The sequence below is a fragment of the Amphiura filiformis genome, chromosome 4 (assembly GCF_039555335.1).
Source record: "Amphiura filiformis chromosome 4, Afil_fr2py, whole genome shotgun sequence".
NCBI lineage: Eukaryota > Metazoa > Echinodermata > Ophiuroidea > Amphilepidida > Amphiuridae > Amphiura > Amphiura filiformis.
Genome location: NC_092631.1, coordinates 74790980 through 74814887, shown reverse-complemented (window position 1 = coordinate 74814887; position 23908 = coordinate 74790980). Strand labels below are relative to the sequence as shown.

At 34.8% G+C, this 23908-nt stretch overlaps 1 protein-coding gene across 3 annotated transcripts in view; it reads left to right on the top strand.

Moving 5' to 3' along the window:
* Window positions 1-23908, top strand: part of LOC140151410 (speract receptor-like) — a 141336-nt gene that overhangs the window by 52309 nt on the left and 65119 nt on the right. Inside the window, exons 2-3 of one of the 3 annotated variants that reach the window (XM_072173740.1) lie at window positions 10668-11383; window positions 20500-20818. In XM_072173740.1, the coding sequence (XP_072029841.1) occupies window positions 10904-11383; window positions 20500-20818 (799 nt within the window). In that variant the 5' untranslated portion in view covers window positions 10668-10903. Of the gene's footprint in view, window positions 1-10497; window positions 11384-20499; window positions 20823-23908 lie in introns of those variants that run through there. The other 2 variants (XM_072173739.1, XM_072173742.1) reach the window with 2 other exon arrangements.

Genomic DNA, 23908 nt, shown 5'->3' with positions numbered 1-23908 from the left:
TGCCTTTCTGTTTGCTATTATTTTAATATAAATTGATTTTGATAAACTGGTATGACTCATAATAAACGACAATTCTTTTTCAAATAATAAAATAAAAATACCATATCATAGGGATAATATGGATTTTATTTGGAGAAAAAATTATTATTAGTTCCATGGTTGGATTATAGTCAAGGTCGTGCTATCATCATGATCATTGAACTTATTATTCTTATTATTGGTTAAATATCAGAAACAAACACCATTATAACCATCGCTTTGCAGAGTAGTGATTGATACCATAACTAATAAATGATCACTAGGTTGTGGGTTCGAACCCCAGTGGATATGTTGTAAAAAGAATAAATTATACTTATTAATTATAAATAACACTTCATCTCAGATTTTGAACCACTGCCAAGGCACTAAATAATGAATGCTAAAGAGTGTGACAAGCGATGATGCCTACGGTGCTACGGCGATTGTGATTAAATTCGTGGGGTTTCAAAGATGTACTAGTGTAGTAAAATTCAGATTTTGGTAGAAATATAGTTATAGTAAGACAGGACTCTGCCTTTCTGTTTGCTATTATTTTAATATAAATTGATTTTGATAAACTGGTATGACTCATAATAAACGACGATTTTTTGTCAAATAATAAAATAAAAATACCATAACCATAAGTCGTATATAATAGAAACAACACATTATTTTGATCCTTGTAATAAGATGGATAGTTTGATATGGATTTGACAGCATTCTAAGCATTTGTCATTTTTGACGCATGTATTATATAGTTAGCCCATACTTTTGGGAGGAACATAGGGGCTTATTTTAGTCGAATTATCTCAAAGGATCGATTTCAACTCTCAGTCCTTCCTCTACTCTCACAGTCACGAAAACCCTAAATATGACCCTACTATTACTATAAGAAACATATTCTGGCACCTTTTTACTATGTGAGAATTCCTCATTGAATCAAATATTAATAATAAATGATGTCTCTCAGAATGGTGTTAACTAAACGGGATTTAAAGGCAAATTCAGTGATTTGCTCATCCGGACGATCGTAAAAATCATCAAAATTCAGATTTTGGTACCTTTGTCATTGTCATAGATGTGCTAACATAGCCTGCGAGTAATTCAGCCGAAAGCCGTGTATTTAAGACAAAATAAGACATTTTACACGAATCTGTAATTTGGATACTGACAGTATCTAAATTAGCTACATGTATTTGAATGGGGCTTCAACTTCGTCAGTAATTCTGTTTTCTTCATTTTTGGCCAAATTTGTCATTTCAAAAATACCAAATGACAATTTGAATGACTTATCCTTCACTTTTAAGCAATTTATAAATTTTTTTATTTATTTAAATTTTTTTTGCACTTGCGCTGGGATCACTGAATGGGTCTTTATACCTCATTTTTATCTGACCACGTCCCTTTCAAATTCCGTCCATTTTCATAAGATATCTAAATTATCCGAATCGATACTGACGGAAATGAACGCGGAAAAGTGTACCGATTTGTGACTCCCCAGGTTATATTGAAAATCAATGCTTGCAGATTTACCTACGTTTTCAATTTGAAAGAAAATCCTGTTCGAAACCGATATGTACACAATTATTGATTGATAATGGCACATACAGGTCAATTGAGGGACAGGGAGAAGATATAATAAGTCATAATATATAAGTTTAAAAAAAGCACGGGTCCTGAACAAAATATGATGCGCCCGCATACTGCTAGGCAAGGAACAATGGGAATTGTGATGAGGCAATGACGTCAATTCACCTATAAATCGTATAACTGAATGACCTATTCACCTATAATAGATGCTTAACATCTCAAAAAATAATAATGGCCATTATTCAAAAACGGGCGATTGTATTACAAATCTGTAAAATGCATTTGAAGCAAAATTGATTTCTACATTTTGACACCTCATTCGTAGAAGTTGACTAAATATTGACGACACAACGTACATTTAAATTAATGTAACCCAAGATACAGTACAAATGTACAGTTCAAATTTCAAATCTGGACTTTCACTACATTAAATTGACCGGTGTTTTATTTTTTCTGTACTATCGTATCAGATGAAGTGTCAAAATGCGCAGAAATAAATCCTGCTTTCAAAATATTTTACAGATTTGTAATACAATAGCCCATTTTTGAATAATGGCCAATATTTAAGGGGTTAGTTACTTTTTAAGATGTTTATTTAGGACATTTTGTTGCTACCTACTTCACAGAAGCATGTATGCGGCAAACAAAATCCATTTTATCCCTATAAATAATGTTTCACATAATTTATACGATCAATACACAGATACAAAATCATTTTGATCAGGAATGTGGGGATGACAAGAATGTGGCTACCGGTCGGGGCAAACTCTCCGAAAGATTTAAACATTGTACGGATGAATGCGAGCCCTGCTGTATTTATAAATGTATTATGTATAATGATTGTATCTCTGTTTTCAAAATATTGTCCTTAGAATTTATTCATTTTAACGTGCAACATGAAAATACTTTTATCTCAGAAATAGTAAAATCATTCGGAAAACCGCAGTATTTATTCAGTAAGCTAGGGGGTCAAATTGGTGCAAAATGAATCAAGCGGAATCACATACCCTTTTGAGTGAAAATACAACGTATTACAATCAACATGAGTCATCACAGAGAGATATTTTCTAAAGATATTGAAGTAACACTTCCACTATTTGGCACTTCACAATGTGACAGTAAAAGAAAGAAAAATGCAAATGTTTGTCGTCTGCCGCACATTTGATTTAGTCTTCGTGTGATCTTGGCAATATGAATATCAATCTCTTGCACAAGCCATACCCAACGCTTGACGGGTCTTTCACGCAGATTTGTGTTCAGACGTAATAGTTGAGTTTGCGTTAGCTTCGATGACCCAGAATTGTAAACGGAAGGTCTATAAGATAACCAAAAACATCAACGAACAACAACAAACTAAAACCACACCAAGAATAAAACTACATTTCGCAACAAAATGTAATTGATTCATATATTTTATTAAGTTTCTCGTAATCAGCAGATGCTTTAATCACCACACCTGGACCTCATTAATATAAGAATAATTTTCTCATTAGTGTAGTAGTAAATTACAACTATGATCCATATTACTGTACGTGCTAAACACACCTTACGGTCAATTATAAGAAAGGTCATCATACTTTGTTACTTTAACCTATGATCTTAAAACAAAATTACTACTTCTATGTTTCGGTCAGTAGACTATCCTTTTGGATACTTGAATCACTGACTAGTGAGATGTACTGGTCCGGTGATGTCTTGAATGATATAAGTAGCTGGGTTTTGAAAAAAAATCTTCGTATGGCTTCGGAAGGTTGTATTTATGTAAGGCAGAACTACATGTATTGCTTATTGCTTTCTTCATCGATCCCATATCTAGATTGCCATTCTGACGATGAGGGTAAAATAACTACAATTTGAGAGGCGTCATAATTTTGTTCAACTCGCCAATCGTAATAGGTTTTTTTTCAGAGCAACAGTGGGAGAATACGTATCCGTAGAAAGATAGAAACCATTTTCTCTTCTCATAATATGCCTTATTCAGGGATCTCATTGTGACCATTTTCACGTTAGCCCCTGTTGAAATGTAAATATGACCTACGCCAACTACCAAGTGTGAGATATTCCATGGGTCAAATACATGTCATAATGCAAATTATGAACAAAATCTGTATTCTGCACATCTTTTATAAAAGAGAATGCCAGAAGCAATCGCTGTTGGACACTTGTAATATATACATCGACTGTAAGTTTAAGTATGATTTTAGTACCAGCGAGTTTCACGATTTATTGTTAAAGTTTAATTTGGTCCCGGTGTTATACATGTACTCACATTGAGAATAATTTTTCACAATTACATATTACATATGCCAACATGTATGTCTTTAACCGTCAATTCTTTCCCAGATTAAGTCACTCTTCTGCATTGTGGTAGATATCAACGTTTACATTCAATAAATACAGGGTATAACAAACCAAAACATCGTGTTCCGTAAGCTGCAATTTGTCGGGTGACCGCTTTAATGCTCTTACCTGATATAAAAGTTTGTAAACAAATGACATAATATGACATGAAACTGACCCATGACATTTCTCACACATGTTAGTTGGTGTAGATAATACTTACTTTTCAACAGGGCTAACCTGAAAAGGTCGTTTTGAGACACCCTTAAGCACGTGTATGTTTGTAAATGTATAAAATAATACTGCACTCATTATGGTTCCATTGCATTAAATGCCCATTCAGGGATTTGCTAATCCAAAATTTGGTACCTTTGTCATTGTCATAGATGTGTCAACATAGTCTGCTAGTGGTTCAGCCGAAAACCATGTATTTAAAACAAAATAAGGCATTTTACATGAATCTGTAATTTATACTGACATATGGCCTAAATTAGCTAAATTAGCTAAATGTATTTGAATGGGGCTACGATTTCGTCAATAATGCTATTTTCTTCATTCTTTTGCCAATTTTTCACTTCAAAAATTCTAAATAACAATTAAAATGACTTATCATTCCCTTTTAAACAATTTGATTTTTTACACTTGCGCTGGGATCATTGAGTGGGACTTTAATAGTCACGTCAGGATTGTGTCAGGAGCTTGTTAGATTTATTTTACGTTGTATTAGATATGATTAAAAAAACTAATGGAAAAGACGCAGCTGATTTCCTATCCATATCCAGATTACTAGTGTGGTATATGCACGACTTCTGCGAACAGAGTGAATAATTGCTACTTCGAATACCCGAAATTAAAATATTACAATATACTGACGTTTTATTTTTCTCATTCCATCGATCAGGTGCACTTCCCTACTTGGCATTTTGAAGTCTATTGGAGCACCAATTGATTAGTATGCCTTTTAGAATAACACATAAGAAACTTTTCTATGGGGAGAAATATTCAACTTGTGTGAGAAAGGGCACTTTATATGCTTATGTGATTTTTATTATTTAGATCGTTTAATACGACGGCAAAGACTCGCAATAAATGTTTAACCTTAAAAAGCTGTTCTCTATGTATGTTTTTTAAACTAGATTTCAACGTAACTCTATCCATTCTGTATGAATACTGTTTTCCTTCTTAAGGGTTTTATATTTAAATAAAAGTGTTAAGCCTTGGATGGGTTATCGACAAAGGTTGCTTGATTGAATTATGTATTGGTTTTTTGGCAACTGTTCTACTTCTATGAAGCGCGCCGATTTGTATAAATCTCATTTTCTTTTTTATCTCGTTAAATCTCGTGCCTGCGACAGGTAATCTCGTTGCATTACGTCTTGAAATGAATCGGAATTAGCGGTAAATATGACAAAGCAACGTTGTACGGGGCGGTGCAGGGAGTGAGATAACTACGCTTAAACGTATCAAGGATAATAAGTAGGCCAACAGGCCAAGGATTTGTGGTACGTCCGTAGTTACTGGCATGTTTGTCGCCTTTGCTTTCTTCCAGGCAATTTATTTATTAGCTTTCAAAGAAGCAAATCTTATGCATTGCTTGCGGTATCTATCTAAAACAGATACTAATAGAGATGAACATTGAAACAAAATGCCTGATGAAATGGCATTTAGCTGGTTAGAGTTTAACATGTATATTCGTGCATTTAATTATTTTGTGCCTGCTATCGGAGTATTTGACGTTACTGATAGACCTGATTAGTTTAGATTAAACTGTTACATGAACAACTATTTGTCAGCTTTTAACAAATATTATGAATAGGCTGAACGATATAACCTCAAAAATGTTGCATTTGCTATTTCTTAAAGGGTTCCATCTTTGGTTATAATTTTTAAAATTTTGAATTAAATGTAGTTACAATTCTGACATTTACAAGTTCACATTTTCAGTACCCGAATGCAATAATACATATCCTTTAATTACCCCTTCATTCAAATCTAATTATGACAAAATCCTCTCACACGTTAACCCGAATGGGGGTTCACTTATTCCAGTTCAATGATATATAACGTTGTTTCACGGATGGGTGAGAAATGTCATCCATTGCTAATTCAAGTTAAGTCACCTACCAGCTCTGTGTTTATCTTTTGTCTGATTAGCCCCTGAGGGCATCATGTTAAACCGATTTTACTTTACGGACAGACGGTCTGTAACCTTCTCACCTGTTCCCTGGGAGCGCTAAGCTGACTTTGCTCCGATAGTTCAATGATTGCAAGTTCGTACTTGTAATAATGGTAATAAAGTGTGTCCATATTTTGCAAAACAATGATGTTAACATGTTAAACGCAGGTAATTGTGTGTGTTATAAAAGTCCTAAAGCTCGCTAGACCAAACATAACAAATAAGGTTCACTAGTCTGAAAAAGGACCTTAATCCGAAAAATAAAATGAATCAACTCGTCCAAAAGATAAGGCTAGGGTTAGGGAGTAGGAATAGGGTTATGGTAGTAGCGAACTTTTGGAATAGCAACCCCCTAGCACTGGCGGATTTTAAACTGTTCATACATAGAAATTTACTGTTACTAAGGTCGATATCGATGACTAAAACAATTATGTTTTGTTCCTCCAGTCAGTTGCTAGCAAATTTGGTTAATTAACCGAATTGTTGTGAAAATTGTATTATAGCTAGGAGATTATTACGTTTTAAATTGGACCTAACACAAAAGTGATTTACACATCTTCCATGACTGCTACGGCAGTTGTTTCTGACTATATTTATAAATACGCACGTGACAGCCCCCCCCCGCTGACATAGCAGCTTGTATACAGGGAAGTCTGGAAGTGGCCTTCTACACAGCGGATGATCTTCCTGTACATTTGAATGCAAAGGTGGTAAACAACACTAGACTGTGCAGCAAAATTGTATATTTTGTTCAACTTTGTCTGATATTATTGTGAAATGTGTAAACATTTCCGTCGATACATATTTTTGGTTGACAAATACTTTCAAAATGTTCGGACCCATGTGTAATAATTTTGTTATTCAATTCTGAGACGAATAAATCTTTAGTTATATTTGTCTCAGATCCAAATAATATTTAAAATTTATGATACTCATCTAATAGTTCCTATTTTTTTGTATATTGTTCAATGGCATGAGGATTTGCTTACGCCGTGCCCTTGGTATGTCGTCTAATAAAAGTTCTTTGCCAAGACCAAAGGAAAAACTGACGTTTTTCTGCTAACAGTTTCGCCAGAAACTGTTGATCCATCTGCTTGATCCATCTGCTTGGAGCGGGAATCAACATCGATCGCTTTGAGAAAGCCAGAAGGTTTCTGGCGAAACTATCAGCAGAAAAACGGAAGTTTTTCCATTTGTCTTGGCAAAGAACTTTTATTAGCTGTTTCATCAACAGACCTGATGAAGCTCTTCAGCCTTGGTATGTTGTGCCCATGGGCAACGTGCGTATTTATAAATACGTATATAAAAATATAGTCGAAGGCAGCTGTCCGGTGACCTAAATGTACTTTACTTCTGAGCAACCTGTAATGCAGTGCTAATGAACTTTGAAAATATGTTTTGAAACAATATAGATGGACTGATAATTGAAATATTGTCTTGAAGGGAAACGTTGCTTTAAATTAAGGAAAACTAAAGAACATTTGATAGTAATAACGTGTACTATGTTAGTTATTGTCTACACGATATCTGCCTATCATATGATCTATGTATCAAAAGTAGGCTATTGGAATGCTAGAGCAAATGTATGCCTGCTATGCTAGTTCAATTCACACGATTATTCTGCTCATCTCAGCAACACATGTTGCATATCAGAATGATAATATAAGTAAGCACACAGGTGTGACCAAGACGTGAGGTGAATTCGATCATGTAATAAACCTATGTAATTGAAATGGTTAAGACCTGCATATGATAACACAACTTGTATACATTATCAATAGAGGCTAACGTTAGGTCACGTTCACATTCAGGTCTCTTTTTAATAATTGTTTGTTCAATATATTCTTTCATAAAGAAGGAAACTAATAAAAAAACAACTTTATGCGTCTGGAAAGAAATCTCTTAAGGAAATTAAATGTTGCACCAGCAGCCCTGTGGCACTTCAGCGTAAAATAAAAGTGTCAAAACAAGTTTGTTTCTAATAATTATGTTTACAAATATCTCACGAAACCAGTTGAGTTGAAAGTACAATATAATTTTTTCGACACTCTTGTGGTTTATTTTGAAAAAAAAAAATCAAAATCAAAATTGTGAAGTAAAGGCATCTTGCCGTCTCTTCCGCATACCCGATCAGCATGGTTACGATACATTGCGTATATGCAAGACCGCTGATTGTCGGTCAGTGCTGACTAAAAACTGAATAATACGGCTCAATATTGTACGTTAATTATGTGTAAAGTGAAAGATTCGGAAATATATTATTTGGCTATTAAGCAATAAAATGTCGTTGTCCATGTCTACTGAATGATAAAATACAATACAATACAATACAATACAATGTAATACAATACAATACAATACAATACAATGTAATATAATACAATACAATACAATACAATACAATACAACACAAGACAACACAAGACAGTACAATGCAGTACAATACAATACAACACAATGCAATACAATACAATACATACACTGACAGTTGACATTTACTGTTTCGAATATGTTTCAAAGGAAATATATAATATCGAAAAAATGTTTTGACATTAAATGAACATTAAATCTGTTCAAAACATTTTCATCATCTGAAAAAAAAAAATATTCCTCTCAGCTGCTATTTTGCGGTATATTATAGCCCCGTAAAGTTGCATTATAATAAAGTAATATGATTCTTGTTGTTATTATGCAAATATTGCAGCTACCTTTTACGCAAGATGAATACGTGGTTCGGGTGGTTCCGTCGCGCATTCATATGTTATATTATCATTAGAAGAGAAAGGTGTAATTTAATAGAGTGAACCAATTATTATTTAAGAAACATGAACAGTTTGACTTTAAAGCTTTTTGACCATTTCTTACATCCATGAATACGAAATTAAAGCATCATTGGTTCATAGCGAATAAATGAATATACCTTTAAGTCTCGATTAAAAGTCATTCAAACTAAAATGGAACCTTTTAGTTATTTAAAAGCTTTCCTGTAGTTGAAAAGCTCATTAACAGACAATAATAGATTCGTTCGTTCAAAGGAGAGTGACATGGTTTACGAGAATGCATTCCACGCAAGCAGAAACAATCTGCAATTTAAAGTTTAGATAAAATAGGCGGAGTTCATAGATACTTCGATATGTTAACTCACGACGATAAAGCAAGTATTCATCCAAAATATAGCCATTACCTGACCTTACTTGTTTGTTAAACTTTGTACTATCATTAAACGCTTTGGCGTAAGAAGGTGATAATGTAGTATAGATTAGCCATGTTAAATATTTACTACATCTTTGTGATAGTCAGACTACCGCTGATCAGTTATGTATTAACTCTTACTCAGGAGAGAGCGCGAGAGAGAGAGAGAGAGAGAGAGAGACAGAGAGAGAGAGAGAGATGGAGGAGTAAAAAGTGAGAGAGAGAGAGAGAGAGAGAGAGGGGGGGAAGGGAGGAGAGAAAAAAGAGAGAGAGAGAGAGAGAGAGAGAGAGAGAGAGGCCAGAGAGAGATAGAGATATATATATATATATATATAGAGAGAGAGATAGAGAGAGAGTGTGTGTGTGCGCGTGAGTGAGAGAAAGAGAGAGAACGTTGCATCGATGTTTCACTCACCTGTTTGATAGCATAGACGAGTGTGGCAGCAGAGCACTTTGCTGGTTGCCTTCGATGCGTACTGCTGAATGATCAGGGTCTAATTGGATGGTTGATCTACTGCCGTAATTCTAAGTTTGATTCAAAAGCACAGTGGTGGAAACCAACATCCACTTAATTAAAACTAGGGTTGTTAATTATTATTTAAAAGCTTGTAATTTCAAATTTTAATTTACAATGTGATGCTGTGACTTTTGATCAACTCAATGGCATCGATTTGAAATTAATCGTGCAAGGTCGTATTAGCCTCGCAAGTTGCGATGAAGTTACACTTTTATCTTATAACCATGAAACCATGTACATGTTCTTGGTTCGTTTCGTAAAATATATAAACCGACGGTTCTAAAGCATTCAATTTGATACAAATGATTTGTAAGTACAAAAATATTTGCGTAAATGTTTAAACACGTTTATGAATAGCAATAAAAACATACAATCCATTGATACAACACCGCTTTGCTCAAAGCCACGAAAAGTGCATATCACACCTCATATATATTTTCTTCTTTTTAGTTTAATGTGGGGTTTTTCTCACATAAATCATGCTCTATCATATGTAATACACAGTCATATTAACTCCTTTCTGTTAAATACGTTGAATATATAACACAGTGTTCATTTTGTGCCCATCATTAGATTAATTTCGTACCTACAGTGACCAAAGTGGAATAGTCCAAAAGATAATAGCTCTCCACACACAGCTCTGATGGTAGAAGACTAAAGCGTATAGTCAGTCAAAGTGGTTCTATGCGCACATCAAGTCAGCCGTACATCTCAATCAAGCGCAACTAGAGACAGACAGGCACACAGTTTTTTACACTGCAAAAGTCACGCTACACGCCTATGATATAGTCTTTTTTATATCTCTGCTCTTATTTTGTTTGTTCTTTTCTCCAGATTTGTCCAAACAGAAATGGGATTAAAGATCGGAATACCAGCAGAACTGTTCAGATATTGCTCCTGTGTTATTCAACTGATGCATTCGTCTTAATCAATGCAAAGTAAACGCAACATCAGATTTGTATTATTTCTACTACTACGCCTAGTGTTATGGTAGAAGATTGATACTACCATCCGCCTGTTAATAGAAAATCCATCGATCAACGTATTTAACTGCTGTTTTACACCTGTAGATGACACTACTATTTTCTTTAACAATGTTACGGAATAATATTTTCAATTATCCCAACAATTTTAAGGTGACGCTAAGGACTTTAATTCTGGTGCTCTATATGTGTGAAATACATTGTAATAATTGTGGAAATAGAACTACATCAGATACAGAAGAATCCAATATTACAAATGAAGTCAAACTTGGGTTTCTTTCTACTACTACAGGAACTGATGTAAACCGCATTGGATTAGTTATTAATGGTGTAATGCCATTAGTTATAGAACATATTAATAATCGAAGTGACATACTTCCAAGTCATACTCTCACATACACCTGGAGCGATCCTGGGGTCTATAACTTTGAAGGGAACGAATTAGGAAACATAAAATCAATGACAGATCAATGGAGAACTGGTGTTGTGGCATTATTCGGACCTGAGAATACATGTGCAATTGAAGCCCGAATCGCGGCTGCTTGGAATATACCAATGATATCCTACGTAAGTATTGTGAATGATTTAATCTAAAAACAGAGGATTGAGTGCCTCTGTCATAATAGTGTGCTGAGATAGATGTTTTTCTTACAAATATTTGTAATGTTTTCGTAGAACTTTTAACTAAACACACCTAGTTATCTAATTTGTCTGTAACAACTGTAGAATGTGGCGTCATTTTGCTGAAAAATCTTTAACGTACTAATCAATGCATTTTTAGGTATCTCATATAATAGATACATGAATACGAAACTTGTGTTTGATTACAATAATACCAAAAGGAAACATTATGCATTTAATTATTACCCGAACAATCAAGAAAACACGTATTTCAGCAAATTGTGCACTCATTGTGCATGTTAATGCAATTTTGGACACAACTGAAGGATATTTTTTTATATATATTATACTTGCAAACATGTGTTAAGGTACTCATACTCTTCATACGAAGTCAAAACACACCGGCGACAGTTTTAGAGACATGCTTAATAGGTATTATTAAAAGCCAATATGTTTTCAGTGTTATTATGAAATTCAACTTTGCTTTTAAAGTTAGGCAATTATGTTTGTATGCCCTCATTGTAACGAAATATAACGAGAATAGTATTAGCAAAATTAAGTGTACCAGAAGGTATTGTTAAGGTAATCGTTAAATTAATGTATAACATTTCAGGTATTAGTTCTTTTCCTTACATTAATTGTTGTTGCAAGTTCGGGCTTTCAAAGTAGCGACAGAATAATTGATACCAAGCATATAGAATATATCATTAAATCTAAGTTGCACATTGTAAGCAAAATGTCGATTTTGATATACGTATACTCTATACCGCCACGAACTCATTAACCAAAACGCAGTACTAATGAAACGTAAGATAAAAAGACAAAACATTTATCTGTAAATGTGCCAATTCTGATTTAATTGCAAATGAAAGTTCTGTTTTACAGCTAATAACTATTAGCTTAAAATCTAGGTTAATTGGTACTTCCAAATATCTTAATTAGTTTCAATAATCAGGTTAAATGTCCGGCTGTATCTGAAAAACCTCATCAGGCACATTCCAATACTTTTACAATCGGCAAAGAACTTTTAGTATAACGACCACTTCGTGACTTCTTTACATGTGACACAGTATACGTTTGCATTTCAACGCATTAAGCTTACTGAAATTACGCATAACAGAATAAAAAATAAAGTGAATTGACGCATATAAAAGAGTTAATTCAACGATGCAATTATCTATTGTTTATCTTAATTAGTTTTGATAACCAGGTTAATTATCTGACTGTATCTGAACAATCTCATAGGACACATTACTATGCTTCGGCAATCGGTAAAGGACTTTCAGCATCACGATTAATTCGTTACTTCTCTGCATGTAAGGGAGACAGTAAGCTATTACCTTTTCACCGCATCCAGCTTACTAAAATTACTGAAAAATAAAAATGATAAAAATTTGCTTGTATGATCTAAGCGTATCATAGCGAAGTTTTTTTACGCTAGTATTTTATCAATCCTTCCTTATACGAATAGTATGATTCACTGTTTTGAAACATTTTTAATCCTTTAACGTAGCTCTCTTTCTAGAAACCTAGACATAGATATTAAAAGACTCAATTGTGTTCACTACTTTCATTACAAATTTACAATCAGTCAAAAGAGTGAACAAGCTATGCGAAAGCTCTCACGAAAATTTAACATTATTTCTATTAAAAAAAAAATTAATTTTAATGTCCTTGATGTACTGTACAGATGTCGAATGAAATCTGAAACTTTTATTGCAAAAATTAAAATATAATCCTGGTTGTGATACAGTATGTCTCCAGCTGCTGTGTCAGTTGTATCAGAATATATCTGAAAACCAACAATGAATTACAACAATTTGTGACGATGGAATAAAAAAAAAAGGAAAGCGATGGTATCACTAGCATATAATGCAACGAAAATATTGAATAATAAATTTATAATACTAAACTTTCTTTTTGACATCAACATCTGTCACTCTACTGTTCATATTTTTTTTTATTATATTGGGAGATTTTATATCACTATGGACCATTATTTGAGCTTGGCGTGCTTCGTGTTAGCAGCAATATGGAATTCTAATCAGAAGCCACAAGTTAATGTGAACGTAGTAGCCCTTATTGATTCCGTCTATGTGAGGCTTTTGACAGAGAATGTTGTTAATGGAGACATTTTTTTGTATCATTTATAGCAATATAGCTACGCGTATTAGTAAGCTGGATTCCATCAATAAGCTCTCGTGGATGGCTAACGCAAACGCTAGCTGGCAGTATTCAATTAATTTAGCAGGCTTGGTAAAGTTGAAGCTCAACAGTAATTGAATGTTTCTAAGCAGTTGTAAATACCCAATCAATACCTAACAAAAATACACTACCTACACATGCTTTGTTTTTCGAGGAAGCGGTCTTGAACTTGGTCAGATTACAAAATACATTATAATTCTTTTACATGTATATTTTTCCACATGTGTGACGGTATACATGTAAATGTGAACATTATAGAATATGGATATTAAAGGAGTATTTCGTGATCCTAGCATCTTCTTTTTGTGACATGTTTCAGTAGATACCAAAGAAAAAAGCTTATTACAAAATTTCATTTGATTCCGATTTTGCGTTTGCGAATTATACATGATTGTGTGTATTATTTAAACTGCTCCACAGACCAGTGTTGTAATTTCGTTCTGGTGTACCAGAACGTAATTCAAATTTGACGATATTTTTGCTAAACGAATTAATCTGCACGAAATGTTTTGTACATAAACATTATGTAGCTACTGGTATAAAAATCTCAACTTATTTAAATTATGGCTTGTTTTGTTATTTCAGAATCAAGTTCCTAAGATCAGATTACAAAACACATGATGTGTTTAAGTATCTAATGTGGCCATACATTGCTACATGGTTAATGTTTGTGTGTGGCGGTATACACCATAACCTGATTTTGTTACGACAATTTGATTGAAAAGGTCATGTGCAGAATCTTGTTAGCTGCAATTTGATACCAAAGTTGCTACCGAAAACTCTAAATTCACAGAGATTGATACCAGTATATGAAATTTGGTGCATTTTCAAAAGTTGCAAATTAAAAACGGACCACGCGGACCTGTAGAGTTGAATGGCAGAGCGCGACCATTGACATAGCCCGAAACAACCGCTAGGTCATATCGATCGCATCGTGCCTTAGTATTCATCAGTAAAGCACTGTAGCAATCCATGCGTTTTAAATTAACAATTGAATAAAGCGCGCACTTGGGATAGTCGACAGGGGCCCATCGTGGGCATGCAAGCTTGACCATATTGCCACGCTGAACAATTTCGACCGCGTGCTTCGTTTTAATTTGCAACCTTTGAAAATGCACCAAATGCCATAAACTGGTATCAATCTTTGTCACTTTTGAGTGTTTGGTAGCAAATTTGGTATCAGGTGTCTTTTCCTAAGGAGTACAAACCATTGTAAAGTGTGTATGGAGTCAAAAAACAAACAAAACAAAACAAAACAAAACAAAACAAAACAAAACAAAACAAAACAAAACAAAACAAAACAAAACAAAACAAAAACAAAAAACAACTATGCCATTACTAGAATATAAATGCGGGCTTGGTAATGCTATGAAATTTAAGTTTGGATGGGGTGTGTGGTGTGTGTGACGTGTTGGGTGTGTGGTTGTGAGGTGAGGAAAGTCAATCTCTTTGCATATTTTGTTTGTTGTACTAATTTTGGTAGTTGTAGGTCAATTGTTTATTGGTGATATTTGGTGAGTGTGATGGGTGTAAGGTGAGTGGTGAGTTAGGTGCAATCAATAAGTGTTGTGGATTGCTAACACAAACGCTAGATGGCAGCATTTAATTATTTTTGCGGGCTTGGTAAAGTTGAAAGATATTTTTCTTGGCAGTTACAAATACCCAGACATTTAATATTCGTTGGCAAAAGTATGAAGAATATGCAAATGACACAACTCGGGATAGCAAATTCAATAACTAGAGAGAAATTCCCAACGACGTGGTTATAAATTTGTCTTCAGAATCAAGATGCTTAGATAACGTTTAGAAGTATTATGAAGGAAATTGTATGCATTTAGCACTCATTAGAAGCTTAAATATATACTTGTACCATTATTATTTAGTAACGTAATAAAGTATCGTTTGAGAGGAGAAACAGAGCATGCAAATAATACCTCCTCATGTTCTTCATTTGCGGAAAACAGATGGCTCTCATTTGCGAAGAAAAGCTTGACCGTCAAGTATCAGAGTTATATTGAGTTTTCTTGACGCTGAAAAGTAAATAACTGTGTTTAGATATAATTCTTGATGTGCAAAATATCAAAACAAACTGGCTAAAAATAAATATAAGTGCTAGCAGTTTCTCCATGAGAAGCAATAGTTATTATTTTTCATTACAATCAACTACCTTAAAAATAAAATAAAACAACTACGTAACATGTGTAATATTGTACCACTCCTTCTTTCTGAATGTCTCATCAATGTCATCTATATATAAAATATTAAAACATCTTTAAGAACAGATTGCATATAAATGGAATTATATAACTTCCATTTCTTGAAATGTGTCACGTGAAAGACCTTAAATTACAATAAAACTTTATGTAATTCTCGCACATCATCACACATAGGAGCGCGATGCAGTATAAGCGGCGTAACACATTCTACGCAAAGCATGGGTTACTTATTTCTGCAATACGCAATGTCACTTACGCTTTAGGTAAACATACGCGCTCTACTCTGAAGTGAACAACTTTAAATATCTGGGCAATAAAGTTATTTTATCTCTTTAAGTTGCATTATTTGGTGGTAATACAGAGTAATGCAGTTTCCTTTAAACCCAAACAATGTGTCCTCGGCGATAAAAAAAAATCATTAACTAGTGGGTTCATTCACATGTTTACTGCCTCGGATACATTGGGGTGTAAAGGATACGACATCACCTTTTATTTCTTAAATATATAGTCGGTTTCTAACACCATAATCTCAACATTGCACACAATAGGCGCAGTAAGAAGATTTGCATTGGTAACCAAGGACGTACAACTCGTAAATCAATTTTGTCTCTAAGGAAAATATTGTCAGGTCACTCATGAAGACAATTGCTTTCCAGTGAAATGTCAAATCAAATTACTACTAATAATGAATAGACAGATATTTTGAAAGAAATTGCAAGCTACGTAATGTTTAATTCACATTCAGAAGTCGGATTCTCATTTATTCTCTTTAGCTGTCTATAAATAAGAAATGCAAGCTTAATCTTATTAAGAAGTCATTAAAGTTTAACTTATCTTTTTTGTGCACAATAATGATTAAAATCATTTTAGAAATTATATATTATTTATTGTGATATAGGAAGATCAGGGTAGGGAAAATTATCGTCGTATGAAAGACCATCTAAAGAAAAAACACAATAATGAACCGCGTACCGATTACAAAGCTGAACGATCGTCCCTGCAAATGAGCCTTTAGATGAGTAACATATAAAAATAGGAGTAGTGGTCGAAGCACTGCGATCCGGGTTCGATTCCCGATTATGCAATTAGTGATCACGATTGCCAACACCCATCCTCACAGCCAATTTTTCCTCCGGGTACAAAGTTTCTCTTACGGCTTTCTATAAAACCGGACCTCTCCCAATATTCATGTCCCATCTTAACTGATTCTCCTAGCTTTAGTATTGCGCGCCACAAAATTGCCGCCTTGACTGTTCCGTCGTTTGAAACTTCGCACGTTGTAAATCCCATATTGTATCGATTATTATTGGTTAATGCTCTTTTTAAAAGTATGTTTAAAAGGAGGGTTGAAGTATTTTAAGGCTCATGGATTTCTATCAGGTTTTACACTATTACAAAGGAGAAACAAACGCAAACCAGTATCTTCTTAAGGAATACAGACCATTGTGAGCTAAAGGCACATTAAGGTTCTTTTTGTGGAACGTCAGATAACAATCAGGGCGCAAAAACACAGATTTGGTGTGAAAACTACTATTTTGCAGAAAATACGTCTTTCAAAAATATAATTTATTCTCAATTTGATCAAATAAGGCATAAACAATTAATATTACGTTTTACTAAAATCATTTTCGATAAAATACCTGTAACCGACAAATGTTTAAAAAGTACATTTAAAAAACTTTGTTCTCAATAAGTGGCTAAAAACGGGGTTTTGCGGGTTTTTATCAGGTTTTACACTATTACAGAGAAGAAACAAACGCAAACCAAATTACATCCCAAATTATATTCCTCCTGACAATTTAGAGTACTTGCGGTTGAAATTTTAGTTCCTATTTTTTAATCAGTTAAAGTTTGTCACTAGCTAACGATCTATTTGTATTGCAACGCATGAAATTTATTCAAACATTAATTCTAGCGATAGCCCCTAGATTAGAAAACACATCATACTTGTCTTACATACGTGTTATGGCCCTGCTTTGTCACATTTTCGCTTGTGTGTGACAGTGCATGTAAATGGAATTATTATCAATGTAGTCTATGTAGATTAAAGAAAGATTACAGGTATGTGTTGTTTTGTTTCCATTATCGTCATCAGTATCTTTTTAAGGAGTATAGACCATTGCGAGCTAAAGGCAGTTTAGGTTCTTTTTGTGGAACAAATAACACAGATTTAGTGGGAAAACAACTATTTTGGAGGAAATACGTCTTTCAAAACTATAATTCATTCTCAATTGGATCAAATAAGGCATAAACAATTAATATTACCTTTTCTAGTAAAAATATTTTCGGTAAAATACCTGTAACCGAGAAATTTTTAACGAGTAGCCTACATTGTAAAAACTTTCTTCGCAATAAATAGCTAAAAACGGGGTTTTGCGATTTTTTCCTAAATAGTTGGTTCGATTTGGATTTCGTGAGTCTTTTCCTATCGATTTGGATTTCGTGAGTCTTTTCCTATCAAATTTAGGATACATTTACTTAATGCATTTTTGAAACATAACGGTACCATTATAGGAAAAACCTATTGTAATCGAAATAAATTCTTCTTTGAATTAAATCAAAACCAACTCAAAGTGCAGTTATGTATAAGGTGAATCAAAATAAGGTAAACAGTTTCGAAATACCACTAGGTTAAAAGGGCATTTGGTCAAAATGCTTTAGTTTATAGTTGGATCAACATCTTCTCCTACCACAACTGTTAAACCATTGGCGTGTGACCATCAATAAGGGCTCTGTGACTATTTTCGTAAAAATGTAGTTGCGCGAAGTCAAGTAAAATCAAAGCAACATAAATATCACATGTTTGACCACCTTCTTAGTCTTCCACATGTCCATACGGCCATGGCCACCATTCCCGTGTATGACGTTAAGAGGATGTCAGCTTGTGGAATTAATAATATGTATCTTTTGAGTTCATCAAGGCCTGTAGGAGGATTTGTGAAAATCTTTGATTTCAGATAGCTCCACAAGAAGAAACCTAGAGGTGTAAGATCAGGAGATCTTAGGGGACGTTCCGCTTGTGCCTCAAAGCACTCACACGATTAGCAAACAATTCTGCAGGGCATTCTGTCAATTACTGTAAAGAAAGTGGTGAAACATGTGATTTTCATGTTATTTTTCTCACTTTGATCTAGTGCATTTTTTACACGGCTCACAAAATAACCACGGAATCCTTAGTAATGGTTACAAGCCAGTGAGTTTACAGTTATGGTACGACAAGATGTTGATTCAGCTATCAACTAAAGCATTTTGACCAATTAATCTGGTGGCATTTTTCAGACAATTTACTTTATTTTGATATACCCTGTACAAGTCCATGTAACGCTCCATCATGTAACAAGTTATATCTGTATAGATTGGGAAAATTCCCACTTCATTTTCACAACTTGCAATCCAGAGGAGGGCCATCCGCATCACATGTATCCCCGAAAATGACCTTAGCTCCCAACACATTCAACCACTGGATCATCGCAGAGCAATAGAAGCATCTAATCTTGTCCATGGCAGACTTGACATTTAATATGGAATATTTCTTCTCGAAGTGCCAAGACTATCTGAGTCTGCATAAGCCGCACGGGTTAAATATTTATTGGTGTGTGTTGGGAGATGATGTTAAATATTTGTTGATAGAAAATGTGCATTCCATGAGTTTACATTATGGTGCCCATAATGTAGTGCATTCAGCTGTGACAAATGTCAATTGCTGACAAAGTTCAGGAAATTTCACCTCAAACCCCAATAAATTTGACAATAATAGAACAATGTTGCATAAAGTCCAAAATAGTGTCCTCCTCAAAGCTCAAATTCAGCCTCCCTAAATCCGCCATTTTAGGCAAATGCACTACATTATGAGCACCGTAATGTAAACGCATGGAAAACACATTTTCTTTCAAACATTATGTGGCACGATCTCCCGACACACCCCAATGAATATTTAATCTGTGCAGTTTATACCCCTTTCAGATTAGTCTTGGCATTTCGTGAAGAAATATTTCATACAAAAATGTCAAGTCTGGATGTTCTATAGCGAAACACCTGATCTGTTATGCCACCTATTGCCAGAACTTCATGCAGTTGATGTATCACATAACGTTGCTGTGCACGTTCCTGCGTCTAACTGGTCAGCTACAAGAAATCCTTTATCCCCTGGAATGCCCTTCCTGAATATCAGGATACGTTATACTATGCTCACAGACTACTACAGACCAATCGCAAAAATCCCCGTGTTTTGTATGCTGTGAATTCTAGCATATTCATGAGGGCCGATTGTTCCATCGTGCCGTGTCAGCGTTGCGTGCCTTCGCGTATACCCGATAGAGCTTTGAGTGTCTTCGCATTTACGCAAAGACCGTAAAACTACGCGGCATGTGCGTAGCAGTTTCGTATGTCGCATTTCATGGAACAATCGGCCCTCATTATCGGGTGATGCTAAGACTTTGACTGGTTGCGATTGGTCTGTTATCTTTTTCGTCCTTGACTATACTATCGTGGCACCAACCTGTCAGTACAACCTAATACGTAAGGTTTAATCAAAAGTACAACGATGTCATGTGACAAGTGTGCTTGCTACATGATATATGATAATGAAATGTAAAAAATGTCTCCTAATATAATGTGTTTTTGTTTTGTTCTTTTCTCCAGGGCTGTGCAGAACCACTAGTGAGCGATAAAAACATGTACCCCACATTTGCAAGAACTTTTCCCACTTCCAGCCAAAGCATCGACTCATTAATAGCAGTACTAAAGGAATACGAATGGATGAATGTATCCATCGTGTCGTCAGACAGTGAGAGTAATAAAGCGACAGTACACGAAATGAAATACAAACTGGCTAAAAATGGTATATCTGTACAACACCCCAGCAGGACATTTTCTGAGCTGTACTTTGCATATATATATCCTGACGAAAGGGATGAGCGCTTCAAAAGGATAATTGATCTAACCCGTGTGAGGACCAGGAGTAGGTATATCAAAGTGTTCACTTTGTAATAGTCATTCCCTGTCATGTATATCTGTTGACACCAGTGTTGTGATGTAAACAATAGACTAAACTGAATCATCAACGCCAGTGCACATGTTCTAATAATTGTGTATTCTTGACACTATGGAAATCGATCACGTGTCTTTTGTATATGTACTGTAGTTTGAAGAATGCGCACTGACGATGATGACTTTGTTTCTTTACCGAATTGGTCAATAGTTGTTACCAGCGGGTTGCGTAACGCCACATGTACTAATGCTTCTGTCAGTGCATACACATGTGTACAAATAGGTAGGCTATGAATGGAATTTTCTAGGTGTAACTTGCAGAGTGAATGTGTTATTTACTAGTATAAATCCTAACCGCAAGTGCAACACGCCTGCGTGGATTGTGTAGCTCGATCAAAATTGATTGGGGGTCAGGCGCAGCCCGTTACCTGCTGATCTAGTTAATATTTTTGATCACAATTTCTTGTAGAAAATCAAATCATTCAGTGAGGCTTCCCGGTGTCCGCTGGTAACAGTGTCTTCACAGCATACAATAGTTATTTCCCATTGACGTAAGACTAACTAATAACAGAAGGTAAAAGTGGCGACGTCATCTTTGCAAAGCTCTTGTGATTTTGTTTGAAAGTGGGTGGGGGTATTTAGATATGTCAGAAAAAATACTGAGTGAGTTGTAGATCCTTTAGAGATGGAAACCAATGGCAGCGTGCGGAATTTAGCATTGGGAGTTATACTTACACTGAAATCATTGAAGGATGACCCGGAGAGCAAAGCGTTTGGCTCTTGGGCACCACGTCAAATTTGGTCGAAATCAGTACCGATGACTCCTTCTATCATACCTAGTGACGTAATAAATGGTATCAAGCATAATAATTAACACTTTGCAGAGTTTGTGTTTTTTTATTTAAAATAATACGACAGCAAAATGTTCAGGGTACGATGGAAAGAGCCATGGGTACATATAATAGGAAACCGATAGTGCTATAGGCCAAAATTAGACGTGTTGCCTTACTCAGCTAGATGAAGTTCCCATGCTCCTGCCAAGTCTGGTGGAACTAGCAAAAAGTACAATTTTTGTACCAGAAGAGGAGTTGAAGAACCTGTTGATATAGCCCGTGATGTTTTTGGGATTTCTTGCAGATATGCTTAATGACAAATGCATTGCTACAAATTTGGATTGCGAGTAATTTGACAGAAGAAACCCTTTCGATACCTTGGATATTCATGATGAGCTGCCAATTTACCAAAACATCCTTTTTGGTAGAAATTATCATTAGATTAGTCTTGCAGTTGATTGCAGAGAAATCGGTTTATAATTATTAGATACAATATCTCAACCCCCAAACTTAAAGATGGGGAGAGGCAGAGTTTCCAAGCACATGAAATTGGCCCAGTGGTGTCAAAGATATTTAAGAGTTCACAGAGAATTTGTTTTTATGCCATTAACACCAGCAGCAGAGGTATTTTTAAGCTTACTAATGACTTTTAGGATCCTATTAGAATCATTCCGAGAGTATCACCCTAAACATGTGTGAGTGAAGATGAAAATGCTATAGTTGGGAGCCAGCAGGATGGATAAAATATTCGGAAAAGAACACTCATTTTGACTGAATGAGTTGACTATATCAAGCTCGCAATGGTCTATACTCCTTAAAAAGATACTGATGACGATAATCGAAACAAAACAACACATACCTGTAATCTTTCTTTATCATGCGCAACATACATTGTAATTAATGAAGTTTGGGATAGAGGATTTACCGCATTGAATTTTAACATTTTAACCGTTTCCTGGTAGACTCGTTGTCCCTAATAAAATGAAATAAAATACTTTTAGCAATGAGACTCCGGTTCATTTACACCTGATGCAAAAAATCAGTATTCTCGCCCGGTTCTCCTTCGTTTCTTCAATAGGGTATGCTTTTCCCGTATAAATTGACAAAGTTTAGTATTATGCCAATTGGATCTTTGAATTTGCACCAAAAGTCGCACACCTCGTCTACCTAAAGATTTCGTGTTTGTACGGGGAACTATCATTAAAAATCGTAATGTGAATGCACTAGGTAATTTGTCAAGCATAAAATCTAAATCCGAAGAATTCGTATGTACCTTTAAACACACAAAAAATAGGAGCGTTATTGGTTGTTTGATGTCCGTGGTTTGATGCCGGGAGCAATTTTGTCGTGATTATTTTACTCGTTACCTTATAGCGGTGCTTTTTTTGTACAAAATGAAGCCATTGATATTATGTTTGTATCTATTGCATTACAAGAAAACTGCTATAGAAAGACAATTGTAACAAGTTCTTATAATTACACTTCCAATAGACCTATGTGTTGTGATTCTTGTGTGTAGAGTTTTTATTGTATCTGTTTCACGTTTAATTGACAATGTATATTACCTTTGACGTCCAATGTGTTTTAATGAGTACCTTTTCCTTCCATTTACATTATTGTTAGGTTACGATAATTGTGCATTTTTGTTTATCAAATTGATATAATTATTGCCAATTAAAATATGTTGTGTACTTTTATGGGTGTAAAATGTCAATTTTGACTGAATACAGCACAAAAGCTTTATTTCTTCATATTTTTATAGGTTTAGGTCACTTTAAATGTCAAACTACAGAGATCATTTGTTTTAAAAGTCACTTGCATGAATTTAATGCCATCATTCAGTAAACCATGTAATATTGGACCGTTTCAAGCCTTTAATTTATAAATAAGAACTCACAGACCAAGAAATACCGGACCTTTAGGCAGGCCCGTACGCAGGATATTTGGGGGGGTGCTGATTTTGAAAAAGTGGACTTTTTTCCCAAGGGGGGCGATTTTGTGAAAAGTGGCCTTTTCCCCCAAATTTGGACCTTTTTTGACCAAAAAACCGTTAAAAACCTGATTTTTGGTCGCTACGCTCAAATTATTACACTTTGGGACTTTTGTATACTTTTGCAAATTTGGGGAGGTGCGGTCCTTAGCAGTAACAGAGTGTGACTTATGCGGCCCATGCACGATCAATTTGAGAAATCAATATTGGGGACCCTAGATGCAGGAATGGATACAAA